The sequence below is a fragment of the Mauremys reevesii genome, linkage group 4, assembly GCF_016161935.1.
Source record: "Mauremys reevesii isolate NIE-2019 linkage group 4, ASM1616193v1, whole genome shotgun sequence".
NCBI lineage: Eukaryota > Metazoa > Chordata > Testudines > Geoemydidae > Mauremys > Mauremys reevesii.
The window spans coordinates 138,975,387-139,002,079 of record NC_052626.1 but is presented as its reverse complement, the minus strand read 5'-3'; the positions used below and the strand labels follow the sequence as shown (position 1 = coordinate 139,002,079).

Here is a 26,693-nt window from a genome sequence, read left to right as displayed (position 1 = left end):
TGTTAGCCTAGAGTACATTCCTATCTTCTTACCAGGGGAAAAACACAGCCCTGGTTTACGCTTCCACAGGTGAGAATGGAAGACTGAAATACTGTAACAGACTATATTAAACTGTGTCTGTGTAGGAGCCGCCTCACTAGTAGGCCTTGCAATACGCTACATCACTCCAGTGCAGAGGCTCCAGATGAGGGAGGGCTGCAACAGGATATTTGATAGGAGTCTAGGAATCTTTTTCCAACCCACTACACTAACTATATCCTGTGTTAGGAATAAGTGACACCTTGCGCACTGCCAACAGGCTCTCTCTGATGGTCTGCTAGGCTGTCCCTACAGCACTTGTGCTATGTTGTAGTTTTAATCTATTTGCACATAGATTGCCACTTGCAGTCATTTCTTCCCAACCCATCCCCACATTCTTAGAGATAGAAGTGGATTAAACCACTCAGCTCCCTCTAATGCAGTGTAAGGCTGTAGAATGCATCAGCAACTGGCAGGATCAACACTTCGGAGTTCAGACTCTTATGCTCAAATCTCACCTATTTAGGGTATGGCTCAGTCCCAATGGAGCAGCCAGCTGCCACTCTGCTACCACATATGGAATCTAGCTCTGGAACCAGGCGATGTCCCTTATCCAGGGACAGAAGGGATGAGAATCACTGAGGACCCAATACCCTTCCAATTGTTCAAATCAAGAGTATGCTCATGATGGTCACTTATATATGAAGAAACATCCACCTTTCATATTAAGAGAAGAACCAGTCCCTCTCCCCCCTTGACTGTCACCTAGTTTTGCTGCATTTTCTCTGGAAGATTTAAGTCTGTTTTTTGTGACTGTCGTGTGCCCTGTATGCGATGGAAGCCACACCAGAGACTCACCCTGTATGTAGTGTTTTATTGAATGAAGGTAAATTACAATAGACAAAAGTATGTTACACACGCTATACAAAATAGACATTCTTATAAGTGAGAAAAACAGATACTAGGAAAGAGCAACAGTAAACGAGGGCAGATCTGTAGACAGTGCCTTAGACACACCCATTATTAGAGCTGCTTCACTTTGGCATTGACTGACAAAGACAGGTATGTTGATGGGAAACAGAATAACTTCTGTTATTCTCTGCAAGTCAGACAGATCTCTTGGTAAACAGATGGGTGAATGTCTTAGCAAAACACAGGTAGCTGCATCATCCTGTTTCTAACTGTGTAATTTAGGAGCTGTTGCTCTTAAATCTGCAGTTGGAAACTTAGCCTGTTTTTCGGAATGCAAAAGTAGTACATTGATAAGTAAGTCAAGGCTATGTACAACCAGCTTAAAACCATTTTGAAGAGGCCACTGTTTATGCCTGGACACTAAGTAAATCTGTTCTATTGCAGGTAGCATAACTTACAAGCCTTAGACCTGATTCTGCACACCTTACAAGACAACACTGCCTTTGACTTCACTGGGAGTTCTGAGTTACCAGGGCAGATGAGGCTCCCTAACCCGTCACGCACACCAAGTTAGCATCACTGGGTTGCACAAACAGAGAAGCTAATGCCATGTTGACTTGTGCTCCATACAAAATAGGGGGAGGGGGAGAAAATAAATGTTTGCCAAATGGAAAGAGGAAAAAGCACAGCAGAAATGAAGTGTTATTTTTCTGCTGCCAAGAGATCATGGCTCTCAACATGCTGTGGACCAGCTATGCCACATTGACCTTTATCATGTATGACCAAATCAGGCAGAAAGCCTGAAATGATGCAAGCTTCCCATCACAGCAATTTCATAGTTGGCACTTCTGATGTGATTTTAGGCTATCAGGGTATGTCTACAGACTTTTGGAGTGAGCCTCCCAGCCCAGCTCAACAGAACTGGGTTGCAGGGCTTGTGCTAGTGCTCAAACAGTAGCTGTGTAGCACTTGGAAGTTGCAGCTCAGGCTCTGACACTTACCGCCCTGCCCCAGGCTTTAGGGCCCGAGCCGCAACTTCCAAATGCTGTCTACACAGCTGCTTTCAGAGAGCTAGCTCGAGTGCTGAGCTGCTTTGGGAGCCTCACTCCAAAATACTGTGGAGAGATACCCATAGACAACAGCAGGGTTCTTTGGAACAAAGGTAAGTTCAGGCTAAAATCAACTATATGCCTTCCTAGATGCAGTTCAGAGAGAAACTTGGGGTTCCACCCCTCCCCCCATCAGGTACTTAAGAATTTCCCTTTGAGCTGTAGTGAGTGTTGCATTTAGGAGCCCAAAAATATTGAGAACTTCAAAGCACCAAGGGACTAAAATGCCAGCGTTTAGTTCTACTTTATCTGAACATCAAAAACAACTGACTCCCCCCTACAGTACAGCTGCTGGACTACCTTACGGTTTGCTTTAAGAACTCTGGGATAACTACCACTGCTGAATCTTTGGTCCTTGTTTGCCTGGATCTGACCACCGGCCATGCCCAAGAAGGAAAGTAATGGATATTTTCAAAGATGTTTGAGGAGCCTCACTTACCCTGTAGGTGAGCTGATCTCTGGCTCAAGTAAGTTCTAGCTGTGGTCTCAGAGGGGGGGGTCACCTGAGATGCCTCAAACCTTACAATCCCATCTAAGAAGTGAACAGCAGGAGAAGTCACTAGTTCTTGCAGAGTTCTACCTTTTGGTTTGATGCAGACTGCGTTTTTCCTTCTAAAATTGAGAGTCACGGTGCTGAATCCACTACTGATTAGTGGATTTTCTAGAGACTGAACAAAGGCATCAGTGATCAGGAGGAAAGCCCTAGGGATCTTATTTATTGGAGACAGCATACACCAGGAAGGACAGCACCACCAAGTGCTTTAGCTATAAGCTCACTGTGTCCTTGAAGATGCAAAATAGATGAAAATCATGAAAAAAAAACAATGTAAAATGAGCATCTCTACCTAGATGATTTTACCAGAAAGTGACAGCTTTTTAGGCAGTGTAGGATTATATTATTCATTTGATATATGTTATGTTATTGGTGACACTTCTGTGCCTGTGCTGCTGGGGAGAAGACAACATTCATCGAGTGGTTCTGTTGTTAACATGTCACACAGGGAACCTCAGCAGTAAGGGGAACTGCTTTCCAAATCTAGGGAAAAGATGGCTAGTAGTGGATTTAAGTTTTAAAGTTTCCTGATTTTTCAAAGATGAGTCTCTTACCCTTTAAATATTTAGGGTGAAATCCTGGCCTCGTTAAAGTCAATGCAAGTTTCTGAACCAACTTCAATGAGCTAGGATTTCACCTCTGATATTTTGACGGGTAGCTTTCAGAACTGCATATTCACCATTGCTGTGGAACAGCTTACTAGAAAACCCACATAACACAATACACCATGACACTTCACCATGGACATCCACTTCACAGCTTGCCCCCAGTAATCTAAATGTCTAACTGCTGCATACTCAGTACTCACCCTTTTGCAATGGATTGGAGATATTCAAATACGTTAAGGGCTATTATAAAGAGGATGGTAATCAATTGTTCTCCATGTCCACTCATGGTAGGACAAATCGTAAAAAGCTTAATCTTCAGCAAGGGAGATTTGGGTTAATTTTTTTGCAGAACTTTTTAGCTATAAGGGTAATTACAATCTAGAACAGGCTACAAGGGGGGATGGGGAATCCCCATCATTGGGGGTGTTTAAGAACTGGTTGGACAAACTCCTGTCAAGGATGATCTAGGTTTATGTGGTCCAGCCTATGCGCAGGGGGCTGGACTTGATCTCATGAGGTCCCTTACAGCCCTACATTTTGTATGATTTTATGTCCAGCCCCACACATAGGGTGAGTAGCTGGAGGTTTCTGGTACAGTCACCACCAATGATATGGCTGCATTTGCGATCAGAATTAGGCTTTGATGTTGACACCTCACTGAGATGAGGGGGGAAATTCACCCCCTTTTTTGGGGGGGGTGGGGCAGACCAAGGTCTTGTCTGCACTGGATATTTCAGCCATCTGTGACCATCCACTTGTGCAAACACCTCCTCAAGACAGGAAAAAAAATGCTATAAGCCACGATTTGTATACCACTTTCAAGCAGGGAGAAAGTTGCACTGGTGCAAATAGTAGCCAAGTTGTCTATCTACACTAAGTTGGTATTTGCATTGGTGCAGCTTAACATTACTTCGAAGTGCACTACACTAGGTGCCTGTATCAGTGCAGCTAACTGATGGCTGGCCATTGCTGGCTGTAACAAGGGCAAGTCGGCCCTACAGGTAGGCCTAAGGACAGGTAGCAGAGTATCAGGTTATCCAGCCAAAGCTCTCTGCTGTATATGGCATAGAAAGGCCTTTTTATGAGGACATTTTAAATCTTGGCAGAGTCTAAAGACAGTAGCTACTCAGAGCTCATTGATTTTTCACACCTAACACTACTTTCCCAGATGACTATGAAAAGTCATTTTGCATATTCGGGCCATTGCCAAGGTATGTCACCATTTTAATCTTGTTTTGCTCGCTGCTTACAAGAACTCCTGGGAAAGTTGAGATTAGGCTCTGGTTTGTTACTTCAGGGTTTCTGTGAGACTTCATGCTCCACAGAAAATGGAGGTGGTGTTTTATACAAAGAATTACAGAACTTTTCAAACAGATGTAAGTGGGTCAAACTTGGTGCTCAAGAACCCCGACCATGTAATGAAGAGGGAGCAGTTTACATGTATACTGTCAAGCCAGAGGCATACACAGCTGTATGTAAATCAATGCTATTCACTAGGGTCACAATTTCACTGACATCCCAACATGAAAGGATAGATCTATCCCTGAAGAAACAAGCTTTCAGATCCACAAAACCTAATCAGTACAAATCTTTATGGTTTGATAGCCAGTTCTCAAGATTACAACAGGATGTAACAGTATTTTTGGCATAATACAAAATATTTACATTATGGCCAACACATTTATATGTGTAGTGTATACAAAATATTTATAAATGCAAATTTATTTACAACTAGAGCAGCAGTTCTCAAACTGTGGGTCAGGACACCAAAGTGGGTCACAACCCCATTTTAATGGGGTCGCCAGGGCTGGCTTAGACATGCTGGGGCCCAGGGCCAAAGCCAACCCCCAAGGGCTTCAGTCCTGGACTAAGCAGGACTAAGGTTACAGGCCTCCTCCCTGTGGCTAAAGCCCTTGGACTTTGGCCTCCGGGCCTGGGGCAGTGGGGCTTAGCACTCCCTCCAGGGTGGCAGGGCTTCAGTGGGCTCAGGTTTCAGTCCCCCCTCCTGGGATTCTGTAGTAATTTATTGTCAGAAGGCGGTCGTGGTGCAATGAAGTTTGAGAACCCCTGAACTAGAGCACTACTTTACTCACAGGAGAAAAAACAACCCTCCAAAAAGTTACCAGTCTGACACAATGATGCAACTCCTGCTAGCAGATTAAAGGAACAGAAAGCTGGACAACAGCTGTATGCTTGCAATTACTGGAGAATTCTATGGGGAGCGTGAAAGGCAACATGAAACAGCTAAGCCTTCTTGATAGAAATTTTCAGAACAGACAGCCTGTGTTGATATGACATCATAATGCTCATGCCTTCCAATACTCTTGTAGTGGAGTTCACTTCATTCACCAAAATTGTCCAACCATAATATAATGCTGTGGATCCCCATCTTTCCAACACAAGTAAATCCAAGAGACAAAAGCTTGTGCCATCATCCCACTCCTAGCTGAGAGTCTGTCTTGGTCCACTCAGCTTGTAATTGTAGACATGTGTATACAGCATCTTTGGGCAAGGGGTTAATCCTGAGGTAGAAAATACAAAGTCAGTTGATCTGAATTTGCTTCCAAAGCTTCACTTTGCTGTTTATGTGGCTTCACTAAATTCCTGAATGTTCTGAGTCCTGTTAAAATCAAAGTTATGTTCACGTAACCTGTGGCAAGGTCTGGGTGAAACAGCTTGTTCTCTCTCACCGTCAATGACTCCCTCACTTCGGAGAGCTTGAGGGGCCTCCTCATGGACTGACTGCTGCTGTGGGAAGCGTGAGTGAGACAACCCTATGTCTCTGTTTAGTCCCCATAAGGGTAGCTGAAACGGTTCTGAGAGAAAAAAAATGGATAGGCATTTGAGTTCATGATAAATGCACCAAAATTCTAAACAAGGATTCGATGTGATTTGGCAATATGACATTCTTAACAAGATTATTTTCTATTTAACTTTGAGGGCACATTTTACTGGAAGCCTTCCCACTGTAGCAATCTGTTACTGTAACCAGCTACAACATGCCTGCAAGTTTCTCCAAAGGTTCTCTGGAAGAATCACAAATAACCTTGATTCTATTAAATTGACAATGTTTTTCCCCCTCAGGTGCTTTGAAACATTAGGAATTCTATTCAGTAAACATACAAAAGTGCTATTTGGATTTCCTGTGGGATATCTGTGTGATTCTAAAGCAAAGACAAGGTTGGCAGAGAAATATACTTGATATATATATAATTTTTCTCAACTCCAAGAGCATTTGGACATTTGGTGCAAAGCTTCAGATTTCTGTTCATTCAAAGTGCAGTCTGGAGAGGAAGTCTTCAGTGATTACATTAACTACCCCACACACAACAATTTGACCAGATAAAATTGGACTAGTCCAGTACGAATATATAAGGTAACAGGCAGGCTTGTGCCGTCGGACTGGAAGAAGAGGATGAGTCATGAACTTACCATTATTAGTCTGCTGGGATGAGAGTTTCTTCTCATTTATTCTGTCATGATGGGTAAGAAAGGCAGACATTTCTCTGTCTACTATAAGATTATCCAGAGTTCTGGCTTCATGTTGGGTGTCTGTTGGATAGGTCTCCTTGGGCACTTGTACCATGAGACTGGACAATGTGTGATCCAGTGGGTCCTCTTCTGTAATGTATGCATAAGGACAGTACTCACGGGTCCTGGAGTAGATGTTTGCATTGTCATAACAATCTGAGCAGATCACTAATGGCCCTGTGCCACCTGACACAATGGGGGAACAAAAATATTCTTTGTTTAAAAGAGTAGGGATGCCTGGTGTCTACAGTTGCTTTTATAGACAGGTATGATCATGCAATATCACCGTGCCACAGTGAGAAAGACACTGACATAGGATTGGTACTGAACTCCACAATGCATGCTTGCTTCCTTTGGAAAATGAGCTGCAGGAGAAATGCGCCATAGTCACATGCATAGCCACCCAAATTCATGCTAGCCCGGTGACTCAGAGCTTGCCTGGGAGAACAGAAGTTTAATGTGGTGTAAAGCAACCTCCTATTGCCTTGTAAGTTCTAAGAGCAAAGACGTTCCAGTATCTAATTAACATGCATGTCTTCCTAATCACATTTGTATTAAAACAGTTCCTTACCCTACAATTACTGTGGTTCTTCGAGTGCTTGTGTCTATTTCCCACTCTTGATGCACATGCTCCCCATGTTCTCCAGATCAGAAGCTTTTAGCCAGGTTCTGTTGGGGGTCACACCTGCATCCTGAGTACCCTTTGCACCCCCACCTCCCATCTGAGAGCATAAAGGGTGGATTGGGGCCAACCATCTCTCAGTTCCTTCACCAAAACATAACACAGGTCCTGTAGTAATAGGGCTGGAGGACAGGTCATGGAATAGATGTATATGGACAACATCTTGAAGTACCATAGTTACTGTAAAGTAAGTAACCGCTTTTTCTTCAAGTGCTTGTCCATACATATTCCACTACCGGTGATTTTAATTCCTATCTAACCTCCTGTGAAGTCTGAAACTTCATGCCATTTTATATAATCATACTTGGCAAGGAGCGTCTGGTAACTGGCAATCCTAAAGTGGAGGCTGACAGAGGGCAGAATACGGCTTGGTTCAGAGGAGATCCAGACATCTGAGCTCCTTTTCTTTAGGTGTTGCCTTGCAGCTTTTCTGTTCTGTCCTCTCCTGAGCAGCAGTGAAAACAAGGGATCCAGGTGTAGGATGAGTGTAAAAGTACTAGAATTCCAAAGATGGTACCTGGGACCTTCTGTCTGCCTTTTTGGATGCTGGGGGAAAAGTGATGCGGGCATCTGCCTCAGGAGCTGTGCAGTTGCTACCTGTCCCTCGTTTATGGCATAGCCAGCCAGGCACTGAGGTGTGCAAGATGTTTAACAATTTGTGGGATATCTCCTGCCCTATATCAGTTGGAATCTCTACTGTCTCTGCCATCTGATGAAGGAAGTCAAATTTTTAAAATTAAGATTGAATGCTATTCTAAAAGATCTGCTCTAGGAATTATTTCAGGGAAGTTCTAGGGCCTGGGTTATACAAGAGGTCAGACCAGATGATCACAATGGTCCCTTCTGGCTTTCAAATCTAAGAAAAGCGCTGTAGTCCTCAGAGTGTGATGGAACAGATGGGACAACAGCATCAGGTGAAGATGAGATGGCAGAAGGGCAAGTTCAGCTGACTGACAAATTTCAGAGACTTGCAATTGTTGAGGGTCACTAATTGACATCTGTGGGCGGATGCTGTTGGACCCTCCTGTACCCTACCAGGGAGGGAGATCTAGGCTTAGAGGGGGCCTAGGAGTGAAGTTTCTTGGCATGATGGAAATCTCTTGGTGCCCAGTATAGCCATGAATGAGGGCTGTACACAAAATGAATTGGGAGTCACAGCAGAGTGTAGCAGGAGGGGCGTCTCTGTAGATACCTTGTATTTACCACAGTAACCACAAGTCCTGGATTCTCTATATAAGGATCATAGAAAGAAGCCTTGGAGTAAATGGCTGAACCGCCCCCACTATGGAGGGGATGAGGAATATTTCTCTTCCATTGGTGGAGCTGATGCAGTAGGTGTGTCAGAATCATAGGAATAAAGGAAGGGACCTTGAGAAGTCAAGTCCAGTCTCTTGTGCTGGGGCAGGACCAAGTAAACCTAGACATCCTGACAGATGTTTCCAAAACCTGTTCTTAAAAACTTCCAATGATGGGGAATCCACAAGCTCCATTGGAAGCCTGTTCCAGATTGTAATTATCCTTATAGCTAGAAAGTTTCTTCTAATATCTAACCTAAATCTCCCCTGCTACAGATTAAGCCCATTATTTCTTGTCTTACCTTCAGCAGATATAGAGAATAATTGATCACCATCCTCTTTGTAACAGAACCTCAATGTATTTTAAGACTTACCAGGTTCCCCTAGTCTTCTCTCAGGACTAAACAGACCCAGGTTTTTTTTATTGTTCTTGTGGGTTTTTTTTTTTTTAAACCTTTCCTCATAATAGATCAGATTTTCTAAACCTTTTGTTGCTGTCCTCTCAACTCTCTCCAATTTGTCCACATCTTTCCTCAAATGTGGGGGACACTACTCCAGCTGAGACCTCACCAGTCCTGAGGAGAGTGGGACAGTTACCTCCCATGTCTTACATGAAACAGCCTGGTAATACACCGCAAGATAATATTAGCCTTTTTCGCAACTGCATCACATTGTTGACTGATTCCATTTGTGATCCGCTGTAACCCTCAGGTCCTTTTTAGCAGTACTGCCAGCTAGCTAGTTTTCCCCCATTTTGTAATTGTACTTTTGATTTTTCCTTCTTAAATGCAGTACTTCACATTTGTCTTTATTGAATTTCATCTCGTTGAATTCAGACCAATTCGTCAAGGTTGTTTTGAATTCTAATCCTGTCCTCTAAAAACTGCTTGCAACCCCAGCCAGCTTGGAGTCATCTGCAAATTTTATACACACACTCTCATTTCATTATCCAAATCATTAATAGAGATATTGACTAATACTGGACCCAGGACTGACCCCTGCAAGACACTAGATATGCCCTCCCAGTTTGACAGCGAATCACTGACAACTACTTTTTGAGTTTAGCCTTTCAACTAGTTGTGCACCCACCTTATTAGTAATTTCATAGACCATATTTCCCTAATTTGTTTTTATGATAATGTCATAAGGGACTGTATCAAAAGCCTTAGTAGGTCTGGAAAAATCTTTTGTCGGTACGCTACACACCTCTGGTGCCGAAGAAATACCAGTGATTGATATAGCTCGGGGAACCTTTATGGAATGGTGACTCAGAAGACAGATGCTACTAGATCTAGTGCTGTGTATCTCAGCATCGAGACCATCAGTACCATGAGCAGCAACTGTGAGGTGGATCGGACAGAACATTTGTGCTAACAAAATTTGTACCAAAGTAGCTGGTACTGGAGCAGAAAGCCTTAGTGTCAGTATGGAGTGCCCAACAGGCAGTGTCGCAGAGACAGATGGAAACTGCTTGAGAGTGCTCTTTGGCCGGTACTGGCATATGGAGAACAGTGTTTCTGGGTGCAGAGGAACCCAAGTTGGGTCCTGTGCTACCCTTGTGAGAGGAAAGCTGCAGCGGTCTATGCCTCTTTGACAGGTTCTCAGACAGAAGCCTGTTCTTCTCTAGAGAAGAGGATGACTGCATCCTACTGCTTTCAGCAAATGAAGATGACTTGAACTGGAAACAGTAGAGGAGTGCTTCTCAGAAGTTGGGGCGCTAGAGGCAGTCATAACATTCATAGTCAACTTGGTACTTCTGGTGGAGAACTGTTCAGATCTGGGTGGATATTTACCCTGATCAGAAGCTGACCTCAGTAACTTGTCTAGAAGATCAAACTTCCCTTGCCTTATGGGTTCTTTTAGAAAAGATACCAACAAATGGAGCATTTATCAACAATATGCCTCCCAAGGGATGCAGCACACTTACATGAAGGACCATACTTGAACATCAAAGATTTTTGCTCAGCCATAAGGGCTGAAGCTCAGTATCCAGAAAAGCTTTCCAGAATTGAACCCCAATACATGACTACCCAAAGCGAATCAACCTCTGATCTACACTGCATAGGTTAACTTGTCTAAACCACAAGGGACAGGCACATTGCTCTCAGTCCTGTTCTGCAGCCATGGGCTGCTCCACCCTTTGTGCCACAGGGGGCCAGGAGGGCATTTGGGCACAGACACAGTCCCAATGAATTGTCACCCATTCTGATCTTGAGCATATGGGCAGCATGCACCTCAAAAGTGAAATAAATATATACAGACCAGCACTATAAGAAAAAGAGGTAGGGTTTTCAAATTTAGAGTAAAGAAAAATCTAAAATTTCTAGAGTCTAAAACATTTAACCTTCAGTGCTAATACTATTACCTATTATCCTGCTTTGCGTAATGCTACGATGCAAAGGGGCATACTTACCATCTGTTCCCTTGTGCACGTAGCCATTTGCAGGAGGCATAAGTTGTTGATGGCTTCCTGCCTCTGAGTTGCTGTAGCCTTCTTGAGGTTCAGAAAGAGTTCCTTGGGAGGATAAATAACTGGGAATATCTGCAGGTAAATTCATCTCCTCTGAAAGAGGCACACAGAGATTAACACTGACTATCTCAACAGTAAGTGATAGTATTTCAAAGTGGTGCTGATGCTATTCAGCAGACTAATGCAAACATACTGAGAAAAGGATTTCATACATATGCCATCCCCATTCTCCTCAAGAAATTAAAGATCCACATACCCGGCTAAGAGAGACTAACCAAAAAGCAAGCAGAACCAGTCAACATCTTACTCTAAGTCTTGCGAGTGTTCTCACCCAGACATAAATTTCAAATTCTTATTTACTACAAACTTTGTGAACTTCATTTATTTCCCTCATTTCAGAAGAGCACTATGATTAAACATGTTATACCGTGTCAATGTTAAAGAATGCATGTTTGACTTCTTCCTCTCACCAGAGAGAGAGAGAGAGAGAGAGACACACAGACACACACACAGACACACTCTCTCTCTCTCTCGGGAAAGCCTGAATATACCCAGTTGACCCTGTGAATAAACCAAGAATTCAGCTGTGACAAACAAAGGCTTCCCCCCACCCCCGTGAGGTCTCTTCCTTTACATTCTTTATGGAATTATTTCATTTAGTTATAGGCTAAAACACCACAGAAGTAAGCTGGCCTTGTATTTTACCTACCTGTGTTAGTGATGCTGTAGTCTTCACTTTTTCTCCGCATGTGATAAATAACTATAACCCATACCAAAGAGGTGCCCACAACACAGCAGACTACAACAATAATCACAATGCCAACTGTCGTCCAGCCATCTTCCTCGTGTAAAATACCACTTTGGGAGGAATCACAATTTGGGGAAGATAATACATTTAGGTAAATATGGCCACGCTCTGTGCCAAGTGTGTTGGACATAATGCATGTATATTTCCCAGCATCCTCTAATCCAGCATCTACAATGATAAGGAGTTGATTGGCAGCAGCAAAGAAGTGTCGTTCTGTTACTGTCAGGGGCCCATCATCTTTAGTCCAGTTCAGGCGAGGGGCTGGACTGCCACCAGCTATACACTGCAACACGGCAGTTTCACCTCGGGTTACTGTCCTGTCTTCCAGAGGCCTAACAAACGAAGGAGTTTCTGGATATGGTGGAGAGGAAGAAAAGTTATTTTAATATTGTAAAGTCAAATAGGATTAAAAAGATAATTGCACAGAATCTCAATTGCAACTTTCCTATGTGTATCAAATAATATTTAGAATCCAATCCCAGAGTTTGAAAATAGAGATGGGCAAAGAGAACAATGGCCAGGAAATACTGTGACAGATCTGATGTGATGGAAGACACTTCCATGAATGGTGGACTCACTGGAACTGATCTTGACAGAGCTTTGCTGAATACATTGAAGTTAACACTGCATGGGGTGATATGAAGTCTTTTCCATTTCTATAGCTTATATATGACCTTCATGTAAAAAAAAGGGTAGAGGATCTTCAAAAAAAAATCAACCACCAAAAAACAGCCCTTCTCGTGGTATTTCCTTCCTATACCAGCTCAGCATAGTCCAGGTCGCCTGTGATCAAGTTCAGCTGCCTGAGTCAAAGCTGGAATTATCAAATCTATAAAAATCAACCTAGTCAAGAAGTGTCCCCATAATTCTCTCCCCCCAAACCCATGCCAACATATACAGCAAATGAAGCTGCAGACTAATCACTGATCAGAGGTTATTTCATTATGCGGATTGATATGGACAACAGACAAAGGGAGCAGAATTAGAAACGATTTCCGAGGTTGGCATTCAACTTCCCCAAGATAATGTGAGTCAACAACAGGGAACTCTGCGGTAGCCACGCACATTATCAAAATACATTTCTTCCATGGTTCTTTACTGCAAAACGCCATCTACAACCAGATCTAAGTAGAACACTGGTCCTTTTATAGCTCAGTCACATTTTTTAAGATGTCTCAAACTGCTACCTTAAGATCAGAGAAACATGACATTCTGGTAGCATATTAATTTACATCCAATTCATTTAGATTCCCTATCAACTTCTCATGTAAGTCAGCTACCACCATCATCACAAAAAATTAAGTGAAAGGATCTGTACAGGTCCAGAATTGCGCTTTGCTTACCCAACACAGTCAGTGTGGCATTTGCTGATAGACCTCCTGCGATGTTTTGTGCCATACAGCTATAGATTCCCATATCTTCTATTTTTACATTTGCGATGAAGAACACATCGTCTTCAGGCATAACATGCATTCGCCTCTCTCGTGCTGCAGGGAAGTCTGTGCCACCGTCTTTCTGCCATGAGATCTGGGGAGAGGGGTGGCCCTCAGCGGCACACTCAAGTCGGGCCATGGCCCCAGTACGGATAGTTAGATCCATGGGAGTTTTCAGAAAGGAAGGCAGCTCTGCAGTGGAGGAGACATTATGAACTGAATGTGAAAACATTTTCAGATCAGGGCATATAATAGCAAAGTTCTTCTCTATACTAGAGGACTGAACTGTAGCAGATCTTACAGACTGCTGCAATTCTTTTAAAGGATTGTAGGAATTATACAAATGCAGTATATTCTTTTATTTAAAATTCTATAATGAAATACTAAATCTGCAATGCCCCATTAAGATCATCTTAGTGGGGGACAAATGTCCCAACCACTACCTCTCAGTAAAAGGTGAAAGCAGCACGACTTAAAGACTTGTGAATTAAGCTATTTGCTCATACTTTTCTGTCCCCTGTAAAAGAGGTGAATTATACCTTAATAACTAATAGTAATATCATACATGGCTCTGCTAAGTGCTCACAGGCTCTCCCCCCACTAGGAGAGTCAGTGCCTTTGGAGCAAGCCAGTCAAAACTGGTGTCTCCTAGAACGGATTTCTGCTCTGGACAGACAGTCCCCTCCACTTATCTAGTGTTCTCTAAAGGGTTGGTTTAACATGGGTTTCTCGGCCATCTTCTTTTAGGTCATGAAAACAGAAGCCTTAAATGGGGCTCAAATACCTCAATACAATGGTTGTTTCCTCAGTTTTATGTGGTAGATCTATCATGTCTGTCTCCCTCAGCTTTGCAAGTGTTTATAGGGGAAGGGTGGCTGGCTCAGCCAACGTGGGGAGCTTTCAGTTTAGAAACAGTAATGCTGCACCCATTTTGCTGGACTGGAGAATTACTCACAAATTGTGACTAGAGCTTGGTGAAAACTTTAATGTTTTCAAAATCTGATGTATTTATTTATTTATTTTTGCCCAAAAGTGTTGTAATTTCTGACCACTTATGGAAATGATAGGTTTGATAACTATGATAAATGCTGAAAATATCTTTCAAATTTTTCAGCCAGCTCTGGACATGACTCCTCTCCACAGACCCATTATAGAAGCAGCCAGTTTTATTCCTGCCTTTGTGAGCCTCTTTATGGAGTCTGAACAAACATTGGAACAACTTCAATGAGGGGGAAATCATAAGCTTTTGTAAATCACAACTAGCTTCAAAAGCATTTTTCTAGATAAAAGTTTATTTATAACCTCAGATGAAAAAAAATAAAGTTTCTCTTTTGTTAGCATATCTGCTTACCATTGACAGTCAGTTTGGCTTTGTTGGAATAATTAGAACCAAAGTGATTGGTGACAATGCACTGGTATTTCCCTTCATCGGTGAAATTCACATTGAAAAGATGCAGGACTGTGGTGTACTCAAGGACCTCTCCATCTTGCTGCTGATACCTGGCAAAATTCTCAACTTCTGCATCATACAATATTTCGCTGTCTTTACGCCATGCAGTGGACATTGGTGAATCACTGGTGCTTACTGCAGTGCAAGTCAAAGTCACATTTATGCCTCTTAGAGCAATTGTGCTCTCAGGATGTACTCTTATCTGTGGTTTAGGAAAGTCATCTGTGAAAGGAATAGCAAGATTAATCAGGTTTTGCCCTTCAGCATGCAGCTGATGTTGCAAGAAAAATATTGAAAGGTATTTTATGGGGAAACAATGCTGTTTGTATCGTAGGTAACATCTGCTTCCACTGCTTATTCCCCACATTAAATTATCTTCAGTTTGACAGTCAGCTGCTGGGGAAATGAAGCTGCGAAACAGGATTATGACAACAGGTGGGGGCACAGACAACAAACAAGAACAGATGAGGTGAAAGACACCTCAAGGTCTTCACCAGGACCCTGTATTTTCCAGTTACCTGGATTTGCTACAGATTATATATACAGATGCATAATTGTGCTGCACAATCTAATTTTATTTTTTAAGGGACAGAAACTCTTATGGCAGCAAAGACATCTTTATAGGCATCACACAATGTAAACTGGTGGCTTGCTGCGATATGTCTGCATACAAACAACCTAAAAAAAACCTCTCTGAGAAACAAGAACTGTCCCATTCCTCCTGAAAGTGTGTTGACTGACGTCTGGAGACAATTTACATGTCAACATACCTATTTCAATGCTTACTGTTTTAACAAAAAGCTTCAGTTGTGCTAATCCATTGGCAGATGTTAGGTTGGGAGCACTGAGGTAGGAATTAGGAGCTCAAGACCCACCAAAGATTGCTAGAGACCAAAAAAGGAGGTAGGGTGCTGGGGAAAACAGACATGTGGGTGGATGGATAAGAATGGCCAGGTGGTTAAGGTGCTAGCCTGGAACTCAGGACACATGGATTAAATTCTCAGCTCTTCCACAGAGTCCCTGTGTGACCTTAGACAAGTCACAGTTTCCACCTCAGTTCCCCCCATCTATAAAATGCAGATAATAGCACTTTCCTACCTCACAATCCTTTTGCAAGGATTAATATGTTCAGGTTTGTGAGGCACCCTCTGATATTATGACAAAGGAAGCCAAATAAGTATTACTCTCTTCAGGATGCCCAGACTATCCTGTGGTACCAAAAATTTAAGCTACCCATGCCCTCCTAGGTACTAAGAGAACCACTATTACTGGGTTCAACACCTTCTACAAAGCAGACAATCAAGAACTTGAGCCACATCAAATTTTCATAGTAAACTAAAGGATACTGCCACAGGACTTCCCCTCTTATATAATCATAGAACTGGAAGGGACCTCAAGAGGTCATCTAGTCCAGTCCCCTGCACTCAAGGCAGGACTAGGTATTATCTAGACCAGGGGTTGGCAACCTACGGCATGCATGCCACCTTTGGCACGTGAACCGATTTTGCCTGGCATGCGGCTGCCAGCCGGGGTCCCGGCCGCCAGCCCCGCTCAGCACGCAGCTGGCTGAGTGAAGGGAATCCCAGGCCAGCAGAGGCTGAGCGGGGCCAGCGGCCGGGAACCCAGACCAACAACAGGCGCGCCCCTGGCTCCCCCCTCACTGTGGTCGGGTTGTGCGGCTCCCGGGAGTGAGAGCCAATGAGGCGTGGGGCCCTGAGCCTCCTGTGGGAGGGGCGGGTGGCGGCAGCTCACACTCCGGGGAGCCGTAGAGCCCGAGCGCGGTGAGCAGGGGGTGCATGGGGGGAGCTGCCCGCATGCATTCGCTGCAGGAGCCCACCCCCCCGGGGGGGGGGGGGTATTGGGCCGCAGTCCAGGCAGGCACACCCCCCGGCTCTCCTCTCGCTGTGCTTGGGTTCTGTGGCTCACGGAAGTATGAGCCGCCACCGCTGCCCCTCTTGCAGCTCCCCCACTCCCGCTGCCTCAGCAGTCCACATGGAGTTTTGCCTCCACGTGGAGCCAGCGTCTGACCGGCATGGGCCTGGTAAGAGGAGTCCCGGGGGGCAGTCAGGGAGCAGGGGGAAGGTTGGATGGGTCGGGGGAGTCCCCAGGGGTCTGTCTGGGGACGGGGGTGTGGATAAGGGTTGTGGCAGTCAGGGGACAAGGAGCAGGGGGAGTTGGGGGTTCTGACCAGGGCAATCGGGGTAGGAAGTGGGAGGGAGTGGATGGGGGTGGGGCTAGGGCAGGGCTCTCCCTTCTCTTTTGATTGTTGAAATATGGTAACCCGAGGCCAGGGGAGAGCCGGGGGGCGCATGGGGGCTGGCACCCACATACATCCATACAGCCTGCAGGAGCCCCCAGGGTGGGGGGTGCGCTGGGCCGCAGCCTGGGCAGGAGGGGCAAGGGGGCGCAGCTGCTCCCCGCTAGTGGCGCCGCCGCCTTTGCAGGGCTGCTGCCCTGCTGCACCGCACTGGCTCCTCCATGGCTGGGGCTCGCTGCTGCCGGAAGCGGGACGCTCTGGCTCTCCGGTGCCTCCGAAAGGCAGCTCCTCCCTGCCGAGCTGCTGCAGCAGCCCAAGCCCGGCAAAACCAGTGAGTGGACTCAGGGCGGGGGCCACCTGGGTGGAGTGGGGAGGGCTCGCGGGGGGGCTGTGCACCCTCCAGGGGAATTCAGAGGGCGGGGAGGGGGAGACCTGGTCTGGGGAGCAGCCCCTGGGCATGGTTGGCCCCTGGGGTCTATAAAGGCTCGTTGGGATTTGCCCCTCAATGAACTGATGTGCGGGATGGGGGTGGGGGGGCGGCGCACAAGGTGGAAGTTTTTCCTAGGGCGTAAAATATCCTTGCACTGGCCCTGCTCCAGGGGGTGCGTGCACCCCAGGTTAAGAACCACTGCACTAAACTGATAAGATCTGCATTTTAATTTAATTTTAAATTAAGCTTCTTAAACATTTTTTAAAAAACGTGTTTACTTTATTTACAACAATAGTTTATAGACTTAGAGAGACCTTCTAAAAACATTAAAATGTATCACTGGCACGCGAAACCTTAAATTAGAATGAATAAATGAAGACTCAGCACAGCACTTCTGAAAGGTTGCCGACCCCTAATCTAGACCATCCCTGAGAGGTGTTTGTCCAACCTGCTCTTAAAAATCTCCAATGATGGAGATTCCACAACCCTGACAATTCAGAAGTTTTTCCTAATATCCAAGCTAAACCTCCCTTGCTGCAATTTAAGCCCATTGCTTCTTGTCCTATCTTCAGAGGTTAAGAACAATTTTTCTCCCTCCTCCTCATAACAACCTTTTATATACTTGAAAAACTTACGTCCCCTCTCAGCCTTCTCTTCTCCAGACTAAACAAACCCAATTTTTTCAATCTTTCCTCACAGGTCATGTTTTCTAAACCTTTAATCGTTTTTGTTGGTCTTCTCTAGACTCTCTAATCTGTCCTCAAATGTGGCACCCAGAACTGGACACAATACTCCAGTTGAGGCCTAATCAGCGCGGAGTAGAGCGGGAGAATTACTTCTTGTGTCTTGCTTACAATACTCCTGCTATTACATCCCAGAATGAGGTTTGCTTTTTTTGCAACAATCTTACACTGTTAACTCATTTAGCTTGTGGTCCACTATGACCGCCACATCCCTTTCCGCAATACTTCTTCCTACGCAGTCATTTCCCATTTTGTATGTGTGCAACTGATTGTTCCTTCCTAAGTGAAGTACTCTGCATTTGTCCTTATTGAATTTCATCCCATTTATTTCAGGCCATTTCTCCAGTTTGTCCAGATCATTTTGAATTATAATTCTATCTTCCAAAGCACTTGCAACTTCTCCCAGCTTGGTATCGTTCACAAACTTTATAAGTGTACTCTCTCTGCCATTATCTAAATCATTGATGAAGAATCTTATAGTAGACTATACAGTGCCTCAGTGCAATAGAAACCAGGGAACTTGGGAAAAATATATAGCCATGGAAAGAGCCAAACCAAAAAGCGATGGTAGGCCAAGTGATGCATGCACCATACAAATTAATTCTTTGTCTCCATTACTTAGCCCAATAATCTCCTTCAATTCAACATGAATGTCTGGTTTCCAAGAAGGGTGCATTTCTACTTAGGTACTACCATACCCCTAAGTCAAAGTCATTAAGAATACAAACCACAGACAAAGTCTTCAGGATTCACATTGAGAATGCTTTGTCCCGCTAGCCATTCAGGGTGAGCACAGCTAACATTTACAGCCTGTTGTAAATGGCTGTCAACGAGCCACTGAAGCAGCCATTTCAACTGGCAGTCACAGAGAAGGCTGCTGGTGTTCAACATCCTGCAGAAACAAGGTTAAAAAGGAAAAGTCATTCATTTTAATTTACTCATTTCTCATCTATGATATTGTGGTGACATAAAGCAGCCGAACACCACTGGCACATACATACAAAGTGCCCACCACCACAGTATCTGGATCTTAGGATACCTACGGCTGTTGTCAGTAAATGCCAGATCAGGAAGTCTTTACTGGACCGAAAAAATTATTCACCCCTTCTGGGGAGTGAATCTGGGGATTATTTACTTAGAACCAGGAAGGGCATGTACCAAAGAATAAGAGATTCCTTTCAGCAATATCCACTCTTGTCCATGAATGACAACTCATCATTTTAAAAACATACAAGACAGTGAATTAAGTCTCACATGAGTGCCTAATGTAGAAAGCATGTCTCACTACCTTCCTTCTCTCAGTGAAGCTTATGTGAAACTAAGTAATAGCCCATCTGGCCAGGATTAACTAAATGGATAATTTTTTTTAAAACAGATTACATGATATTCAGACTTCATCTTCTACAGAGCTATGAATTATACTCCCATAGAATATCACTGGGTGAGTGGGTCTCTCAACATTATATAACATTCTACATGTTTAAAGACCACATGTGGCTTTGGCAAGTGTATTTGCTGAGCTAGTAAAATCCCTGTATTGCTGAAGTTTATATGAGGCCTTTTCCCCCCCTAAAGGGGGTTCAAAACATGAAGCTAGTCAAGCCCCCTGGAAAGGTTTCCATTTGGCCCTTTCTCCAGTTCACTGGCCAAGTTCCAAGATGTTTTGAATTTTTTATACAGGGAATATCATCTGAGGCTTTTGTCTCTTAATTGTCTGAAAACCAGGCTAGATTTTTGAGTAGACAAGTCAAAAGCTTTAATTTAGTCTCAGAGGGGCCACATGAAGCATTTAATTTTGTAATAAGGAGTGGGGAACTGCTAAGAGCCACATTAATGACCATAACAGCATCAGTCTGCATGTTGGACCATTAAGGAATATGAAGACTTCCTCTGTGTTCTATTTCAAAGCAGACATGCACAAATATTAAAACTTTTTTTTTTTTTAATTCCCCCTCACATTCTAATATGTTTTCAGAACATTCCTCACTTTCCATTTTTAGTGTACATTTTACAGCAGATAAATTTGATTCCACCAAGCCTGGTGGAGTACAGTCCTGATTTGCAACCTGGTGCCATGCCATCACAAGGGACTGTCAAACAGAAAAATACAGATAAGAATTTCCCAACACCAAGTGACAAATCCAATTATAGACACCCAGGAAGTCTGGCTCCTGCCATTGCGGGGATAACAGAAGCTAACCCCAGCTTTTTATTAATCAGAGCACTGCTTTAAACACCAACACCCCGAAGCAAGAGTTCTCATGAACCGCTCTCAAGATGAAAGAGCAAAGGCGTTGGAAAAACACTGCAAGGAAGTATTGTAGTTTATAGTAATTATGTTCAGGAAGAGACGATATAAATTCTAGCAGGCATTAGATAAACCCTATAGCCATTGTTAAAAATTTAATTTTTACATAGAAATTACCACCACTGATGCCTACTTTGTTTTACTGATATTTTGTAACAGAAGTGGAACATATTTAAGCAAAACTGTAGGAAAGTCTATAAGGGACACAATATGGTCTAACTTGTAATAAAGAAATATACTTACAATTCGCTAAAGTGAGTCCGAGCAAAAGCATTTTCTTGGATAGACATTATTGCATTGTTGTTCAAATCTCTGTAAATTAAGCAAGAAGAGTCACAGTGGGAAAACTTCATTTCACATTCGAACGCTGAACAGTTGTGACATTTGCATGTTTGAAGAAGAGACATGTCTGAGGTTGATAAACAGAAAAAGCAACAAAAACTACAAAAAGTACTTACAGATGTTCAAGTGCTTCAAGACCAGAGAATGCTTTCTTTGTAATTGATTTGATCTGGTTTCCTTGCAAGATTCTGTAAGACAACCCCCCCCAACAAAGAAGACTTTAACAGACAAAATATTTTAATACAATATAATGTGGCGTAGTGTCAGCCAATGTGAACAAGGGCTGCTAGGTCTCTCTTTACCTGGATGCAAGTTTCCCATTAGTATGAAGGAGTTCTGCATGCATACCAGTGACATTCCCACCCAAGAACATGGTAACTGCTTTTCCAAAAGGATTTTAAAATAAGGTCAAATATTCTGACAAGAACCTGGTGAAGTGAACCAAAGGGCTCTAACTAGTAGCCCTTTCAAAGGATGAAAGTAAATTTCATTAGCTCTGACTGTTAGGAAGTTGAATTGCCAACAATGATTTTCAGCAAAGCTTTTACCTCAAAATCTACTAGCACTTAAAGCTTTCCTCAGGTATAGCCCAGACAGTAATTTTAGAATGCACAACAGACTTCAGGTCTCAAATCATGTTTTCTGAAATGATAGTGGAAGTGATTTTATCCTACAGGTACTTCCATCATTTTCAATACTATATCAGAGACACCCACTCCTGAATACTATTGTTAAGCAAAGAGTTCAATTTCCTAGCCTAAGTTACTTAGTACAGGGACTACACTGAATACAAATGTTCTTAACAGAAAAGGCTTTTCTCAGACTTAATCATATTTGCGTTCAAACTATGCACTATTAAAAATATTTCTGGCTCCATTTCTATTCCAATGCCTTGGAAAGAGGTCATTTCAAGGGCTTGTAATACATACAATTTGTTGAGGCTGCTGAGACCTGCAAAGGCTTCATTCGAATCTTCTATGGCCCAAGAGATCTCGTTGTTCCGCAAATCTCTACAAGAGTAGAAATACCTCATTTACATGCCTGGGAAAAATTATATTCATCAATGCTAGTTACTAATGACTAGGGATACAGAATTTCTTTGTGTATAAGTAGTAATGTGCTACTGCATAGTACTTTACAAACACTGAGCCTCAACATCCCTGCAGGAAGATAAACACCCCATTATACAGATGGGGAAACAAATGGTGCAAGGTGGGTAAGTGAATTGCCTAAAGTCACAGCACCACAGGCTGAATCACAAAGAAAACCAAGAAGCTCTGAGGTACAGTCTCTTGATTGGATATTTGGTAAAGACCAATAGTCTGGCTAGTGATCACCATGTGACATGGACTATTTACTAGAGACTGGGAGGAGCTCCTGAAGCGAGCTGGTTTGTGTAAGTGAATTAAGCAATAAGTTCATAGTGTTAATCTTCCAAGTGACAGGCTTGTGATAACGTTAGCATATTAAAAGATTACATACAGGTTGTAGCATAGGGCTGCCAAGCATGAAGTAGGAGATTTGCAATACAGCGCGGGTGTTCTGCTCACAAATCTTGTTACCAGCTAATGGGATTTCTGCTTGACCCCTGCACAGCACTTCTGCCCTTACAACTTAGTCTGCTGTTCTATACTAAAACCAATACAGCACTCCCTGGTTTGGGAAGGATTATTAAATGATTCACTGAGGGGGGGATAAGGGGAGGGGTAATAATAGATTCAGTAGAGTTCCTTTTAAACCAAAAGTCAGATTTACCTAGGATTTTTCCTTTAGAGAGACCCTTCTCATCTGCCTTTTAATATCTTAGCATATAGAGGTATTTGCAGATATAACAGTGAGTTGTGAGGGAGAAATATTAATGCAAAACAATTGATGTTTCATTAAAATATAGACATTTATCAGTACGATAGCGCTCATGTGCAACTATGGCGCTCATAGTGCCATAAGAACACTAAATAAAATTAAGGACAATAGTGAATGGGCCTCATTTAATATAAAAAAAATTATTTCCTTTGCTGTATTTATGGTGAAACAGAACCATAGTTAGCATTGCTAAGAATGGAAGTTTTACTTTATAGACATTAATATACTGAAACAGACCAAAAGTCTACCTAGTCCAGTATTTTGCCCGTGGCAGTAGCCATTCTTATTCGTTTTGTAATCCTGAAGTAATTGGCTCAGCACCTGCAGAAACACGTTCCACAGGTAGGAACTATTTATTAACTTTCCTTTTAATCCAGGATGCCCAGAATTCCACCATTACTAACGAAGAACTAGAACGTGGAACTTTACTCATGCTGGCAAGTGCTGGTGCACACAACAGACCCACCAACTACAATGGGTAGCAGTGCTCACCACTGGGAGCAAAGACTGCATAATCTAGACCCAAAGTAATTTTGATGCTAAATTAGAGAGTTTCTCTTTGAAGACTTGTTTATGGGGTAGGCAACATACGCATCCTTAAAGTGAGGTTCTAATCAGAAAGTTGTTCCAAGTAAGTGACACTGTGGTTACATGGGAATAAATGCAGCAATACCTACTTCTGGAATACTCTCTAGGTCAGCCAAGTTTGGCTGACCTAGAGAGTATTCCAGAGTAGAGAGTATTCCAGAGTATTTACAAGTTATTGGATGGTTAATGCCCAGTCAGACATAATATTATAAAGTAAACAAGGTGATAAGATTTAAGACTTTTGAACTTCTGTTTTTAGATATCTGATTTCTATTTTGCACATATTCTTAATCCACGGAATATATAACCCATATATCATCTGCAGTTTCTGTGTGGTTACCCTATAAGTTTACTATCTTTAAAAGAAGAAGCGTTTAAGAGCATAGGGCACAAAGAATAATACTCAAGTCAATCTTAACACACACACTGGGCAGATGGAGGACTAACAATGGAAATTAAGTGTGTGTCTTGGTGAGTGTATACCTGTGCTATTTGGACCAATTTGGTGTTTTGTTTTTGTTGGTAAAGCACCAAGAGGGAAAGGAGACGGGGAAATAGAACTTATTGTGTGAGCTGACAGAATTTGCTCCTCATGCGTGGTGAGGCATGAATGCTCAGAGCCTTGTTAATCACCATTGCTCCCTTGTCTGCGAACATTCGGTGACCCTGAACCAAACGGCCTGCCTGGTAGCTGTTTGACGCCCTTTAAGAGCCCAACAAAATTTACTAATTAATCTGCTCTTGTTCTTTTTCATGCTACTCTAAATCTAAGATTAGTTTTAATTGTTTCATTAAAAGGTTGCATTAAGATTAACAGAATATGACTGCTTACATAAGTGTCCAGTGATTTTGCCTAAATAGGCACTTTCTTAATGAACTGACGGAAGGGTTATAAACTTGCACCCTTTCAGCTAGCTTTGTGTAGAACCATTAGAAGCATTCAGGTCTGAGGATGTTTTTAGCAAGAACCAGGATTGAATCCTTATTGCTGGCTAAATCCAGTCAGAGTTGCATGTATTAATGAAGCTATAAAAATATGTGCACAGTTACACCTTAGAATAGAGGTGGCAAATCTTTCTGCGCTGTTATGTTATATATGCATTGTGAAGTGAGCATGTGTGGAGGGCAGAAAAGGGGGAAGGCCTAAACAGTAATTTTTATGCCTAACATGGATTCACTATTTATGCTGGTTTACATGTTTATTCCCATGGTACCCAGTCACTGTAAACTGAGTGAATTAAAAGCAACATTTGGGCCCAAGTTGACAAGCGTCCTCACAACTGATACTTGTGTTGGCTTACTGAATGAAAAGGCTGATTAGACCACTTTCAATGTCCCCTGCAGAGAGGTAGCACCTCCAAAGCAGGTTTTCAAGTACCTTGTAGGATGGTGTGCTCTGACTCTTACTGTTGGTTAACAGGATACTCTCCAGGGCTATCAAGCTGCTGCCTACCGCCAACACTAAAGTTAGTGGGTTTTTTTAAAAAAAAGCTTAAGACTCTGGGCAGCAATTACCCCTACAGGACAGCCCTCTCAATGCCCCCATCCAGGGGCGGCTCTGGACATTTCGCCCCCCGAAGCACGGCGGCATGCTTTGCAGGGGGCACTCTGCCGGTCGCCGGTCCTGCGGCTCCGGTGGATCTCCCGCAGGCGTGCCTGTGGAGGGTCCGCTGGTCCTGCAGCTCCACGGAAGCCGCGCCTGTGGGAGGTCCACCGGAGCCCCGGGACCAGCGGACCCTCCACAGGCATGCCACCGAAGGCCGCCTGCCTGCCGCCCTCCCGGCGACTAGCAGAGCGCCCCCCGCAGCATGCCGCCCCAAGCATGCGCTTGGTGTGCTGGGGCCTGGAGCTGCCCCTGCCCCCATCCCTTCAAAGGCAAGAGGGCAGCACCGCAGGGACTAAGGCTCCTATTGACAGCTTTACAGGCTCACACGATCAGTAGCGATCACAGCCTTTGCTTTACAACTAAGGAAGCTAGCAGAAGTAAACAGGAATTTTTAAACTGGACCCTTTCTGCACTTACAGCGTTCGAAGATTTGACAGCCCTTTAAAGACACCATCAGCAATGTGAATGATTCTGTTGTCACCTAGATTTAATTTCTCCAGTAAGCCAAGTCCCACAAAGGCAGACTCATCCAGGCGGGTCAGCTGGTTGTACGACAAGTCTCTAGAAACATTAAGTGTACACAGTAAGGAGAAGAGACAAGAGACTAACTGAAGGCAAGAATATCAAACAACGAGGTCATCAGAAATCAAGACTCCCTGTTCAGATTTATTTTCACTTAAACATTCTATTAGAATGTTTTGACAAAGGCCTAGCAAAAAGAGATGCAGCATTTTCTATGGAGGTTCTAGCCAAAATCATGAAGTCCCCACTGAAATGCAGCCCAGAACTTACAGTTCAGAAAGTCTCTGGCAGAATTCCCATGCATCTGGACTGATCCTGTTAATGGCATTTTGGCTAACGTAGAGTTGTTGCAACGTTCGTAAGCCATACAACCAGCCCTTGTTTATTTCTGTCAGGTTATTATGTTCCAGTTCTCTAAAGAATTAGAGAAGAAAATGTTTTCCAAGTAGACATTCAATGAGTAACACATTTTTATAGCACTTCCCATCAGTTGATCTTAGTGATTTGCTAACATTAAGCCTTGTAGCACTCCTGTGGGATAGACAAGATTATACCCTTGTTATAGAGGCCAGAGGAGTAAATGGATGCCCACAAAAAGGGTAAATGACTGCTCAAGGTCACAGTGAACCAGTGGCACAGTCAGAATCCTGGCTTCTATTCTTAACTCAAAAATTCTCTCTTCTATCCGGTAGAAGATATGGCCTCTTGTTTTAAAACAACTCTATTAAAATCTCTTGATAGCACTGCTTGGGTGATTCATATGAGATCCCCCTGTGTCATTCAAACACTCATACCCCTTAAAAATCAAGATCTTATAGTTAAACCACTAACATAAAGCAAGTCCAGGATTATTAGCATTCTCACTTGTACCTAGGTATTATAAGAGATTCCAGGTCGCTTCCCCTTCCCATCCCCAACCCCTCACCCCTGTAACATTTTTTTTAATGGAGTAGTTTGCAGAATTTCATTTCTTAGTTCTTCATATGATGGCAAGAGTAGTAAAACTGAGCGGGAGTCTGAACTTAAGATTCCCTTGGAAAGTTTCTGGGAGACTTCCCAATGGACATTGAATTTATGGGGACACCAAGCTTTAATATCAATCATACCTTAGTTGGAAGGCAGTCCTATTTGTAATGCCATCAGATAACCAATCAGAAATGATTGT

General features: G+C 43.3%; 1 protein-coding gene across 15 annotated transcripts in view; it reads right to left on the bottom strand.

Annotated features, from left to right (window-relative positions):
• Positions 1-26,693, bottom strand: part of LRIG2 (leucine rich repeats and immunoglobulin like domains 2) — a 151,959-nt gene that overhangs the window by 106,916 nt on the left and 18,350 nt on the right. For 7 of the 15 annotated variants that reach the window (XM_039536405.1, XM_039536409.1, XM_039536406.1 and 4 more), the window contains exons 7-18: positions 25,799-25,942; positions 25,424-25,567; positions 21,879-21,959; positions 21,066-21,137; positions 20,851-20,919; positions 19,028-19,191; positions 14,771-15,091; positions 13,330-13,611; positions 11,888-12,337; positions 11,122-11,271; positions 6,633-6,917; positions 5,891-6,016 (exon numbers count right to left, since the gene is read on the bottom strand). In XM_039536405.1, the coding sequence (XP_039392339.1) occupies positions 5,891-6,016; positions 6,633-6,917; positions 11,122-11,271; positions 11,888-12,337; positions 13,330-13,611; positions 14,771-15,091; positions 19,028-19,191; positions 20,851-20,919; positions 21,066-21,137; positions 21,879-21,959; positions 25,424-25,567; positions 25,799-25,942 (2,288 nt within the window). Of the gene's footprint in view, positions 1-877; positions 6,017-6,632; positions 6,918-9,227; positions 9,284-9,512; positions 9,623-11,121; positions 11,272-11,887; positions 12,338-13,329; positions 13,612-14,770; positions 15,092-19,027; positions 19,192-20,850; positions 20,920-21,065; positions 21,138-21,878; positions 21,960-25,423; positions 25,568-25,798; positions 25,943-26,693 lie in introns of those variants that run through there. The other 8 variants (XM_039536411.1, XM_039536400.1, XM_039536401.1 and 5 more) reach the window with 5 other exon arrangements.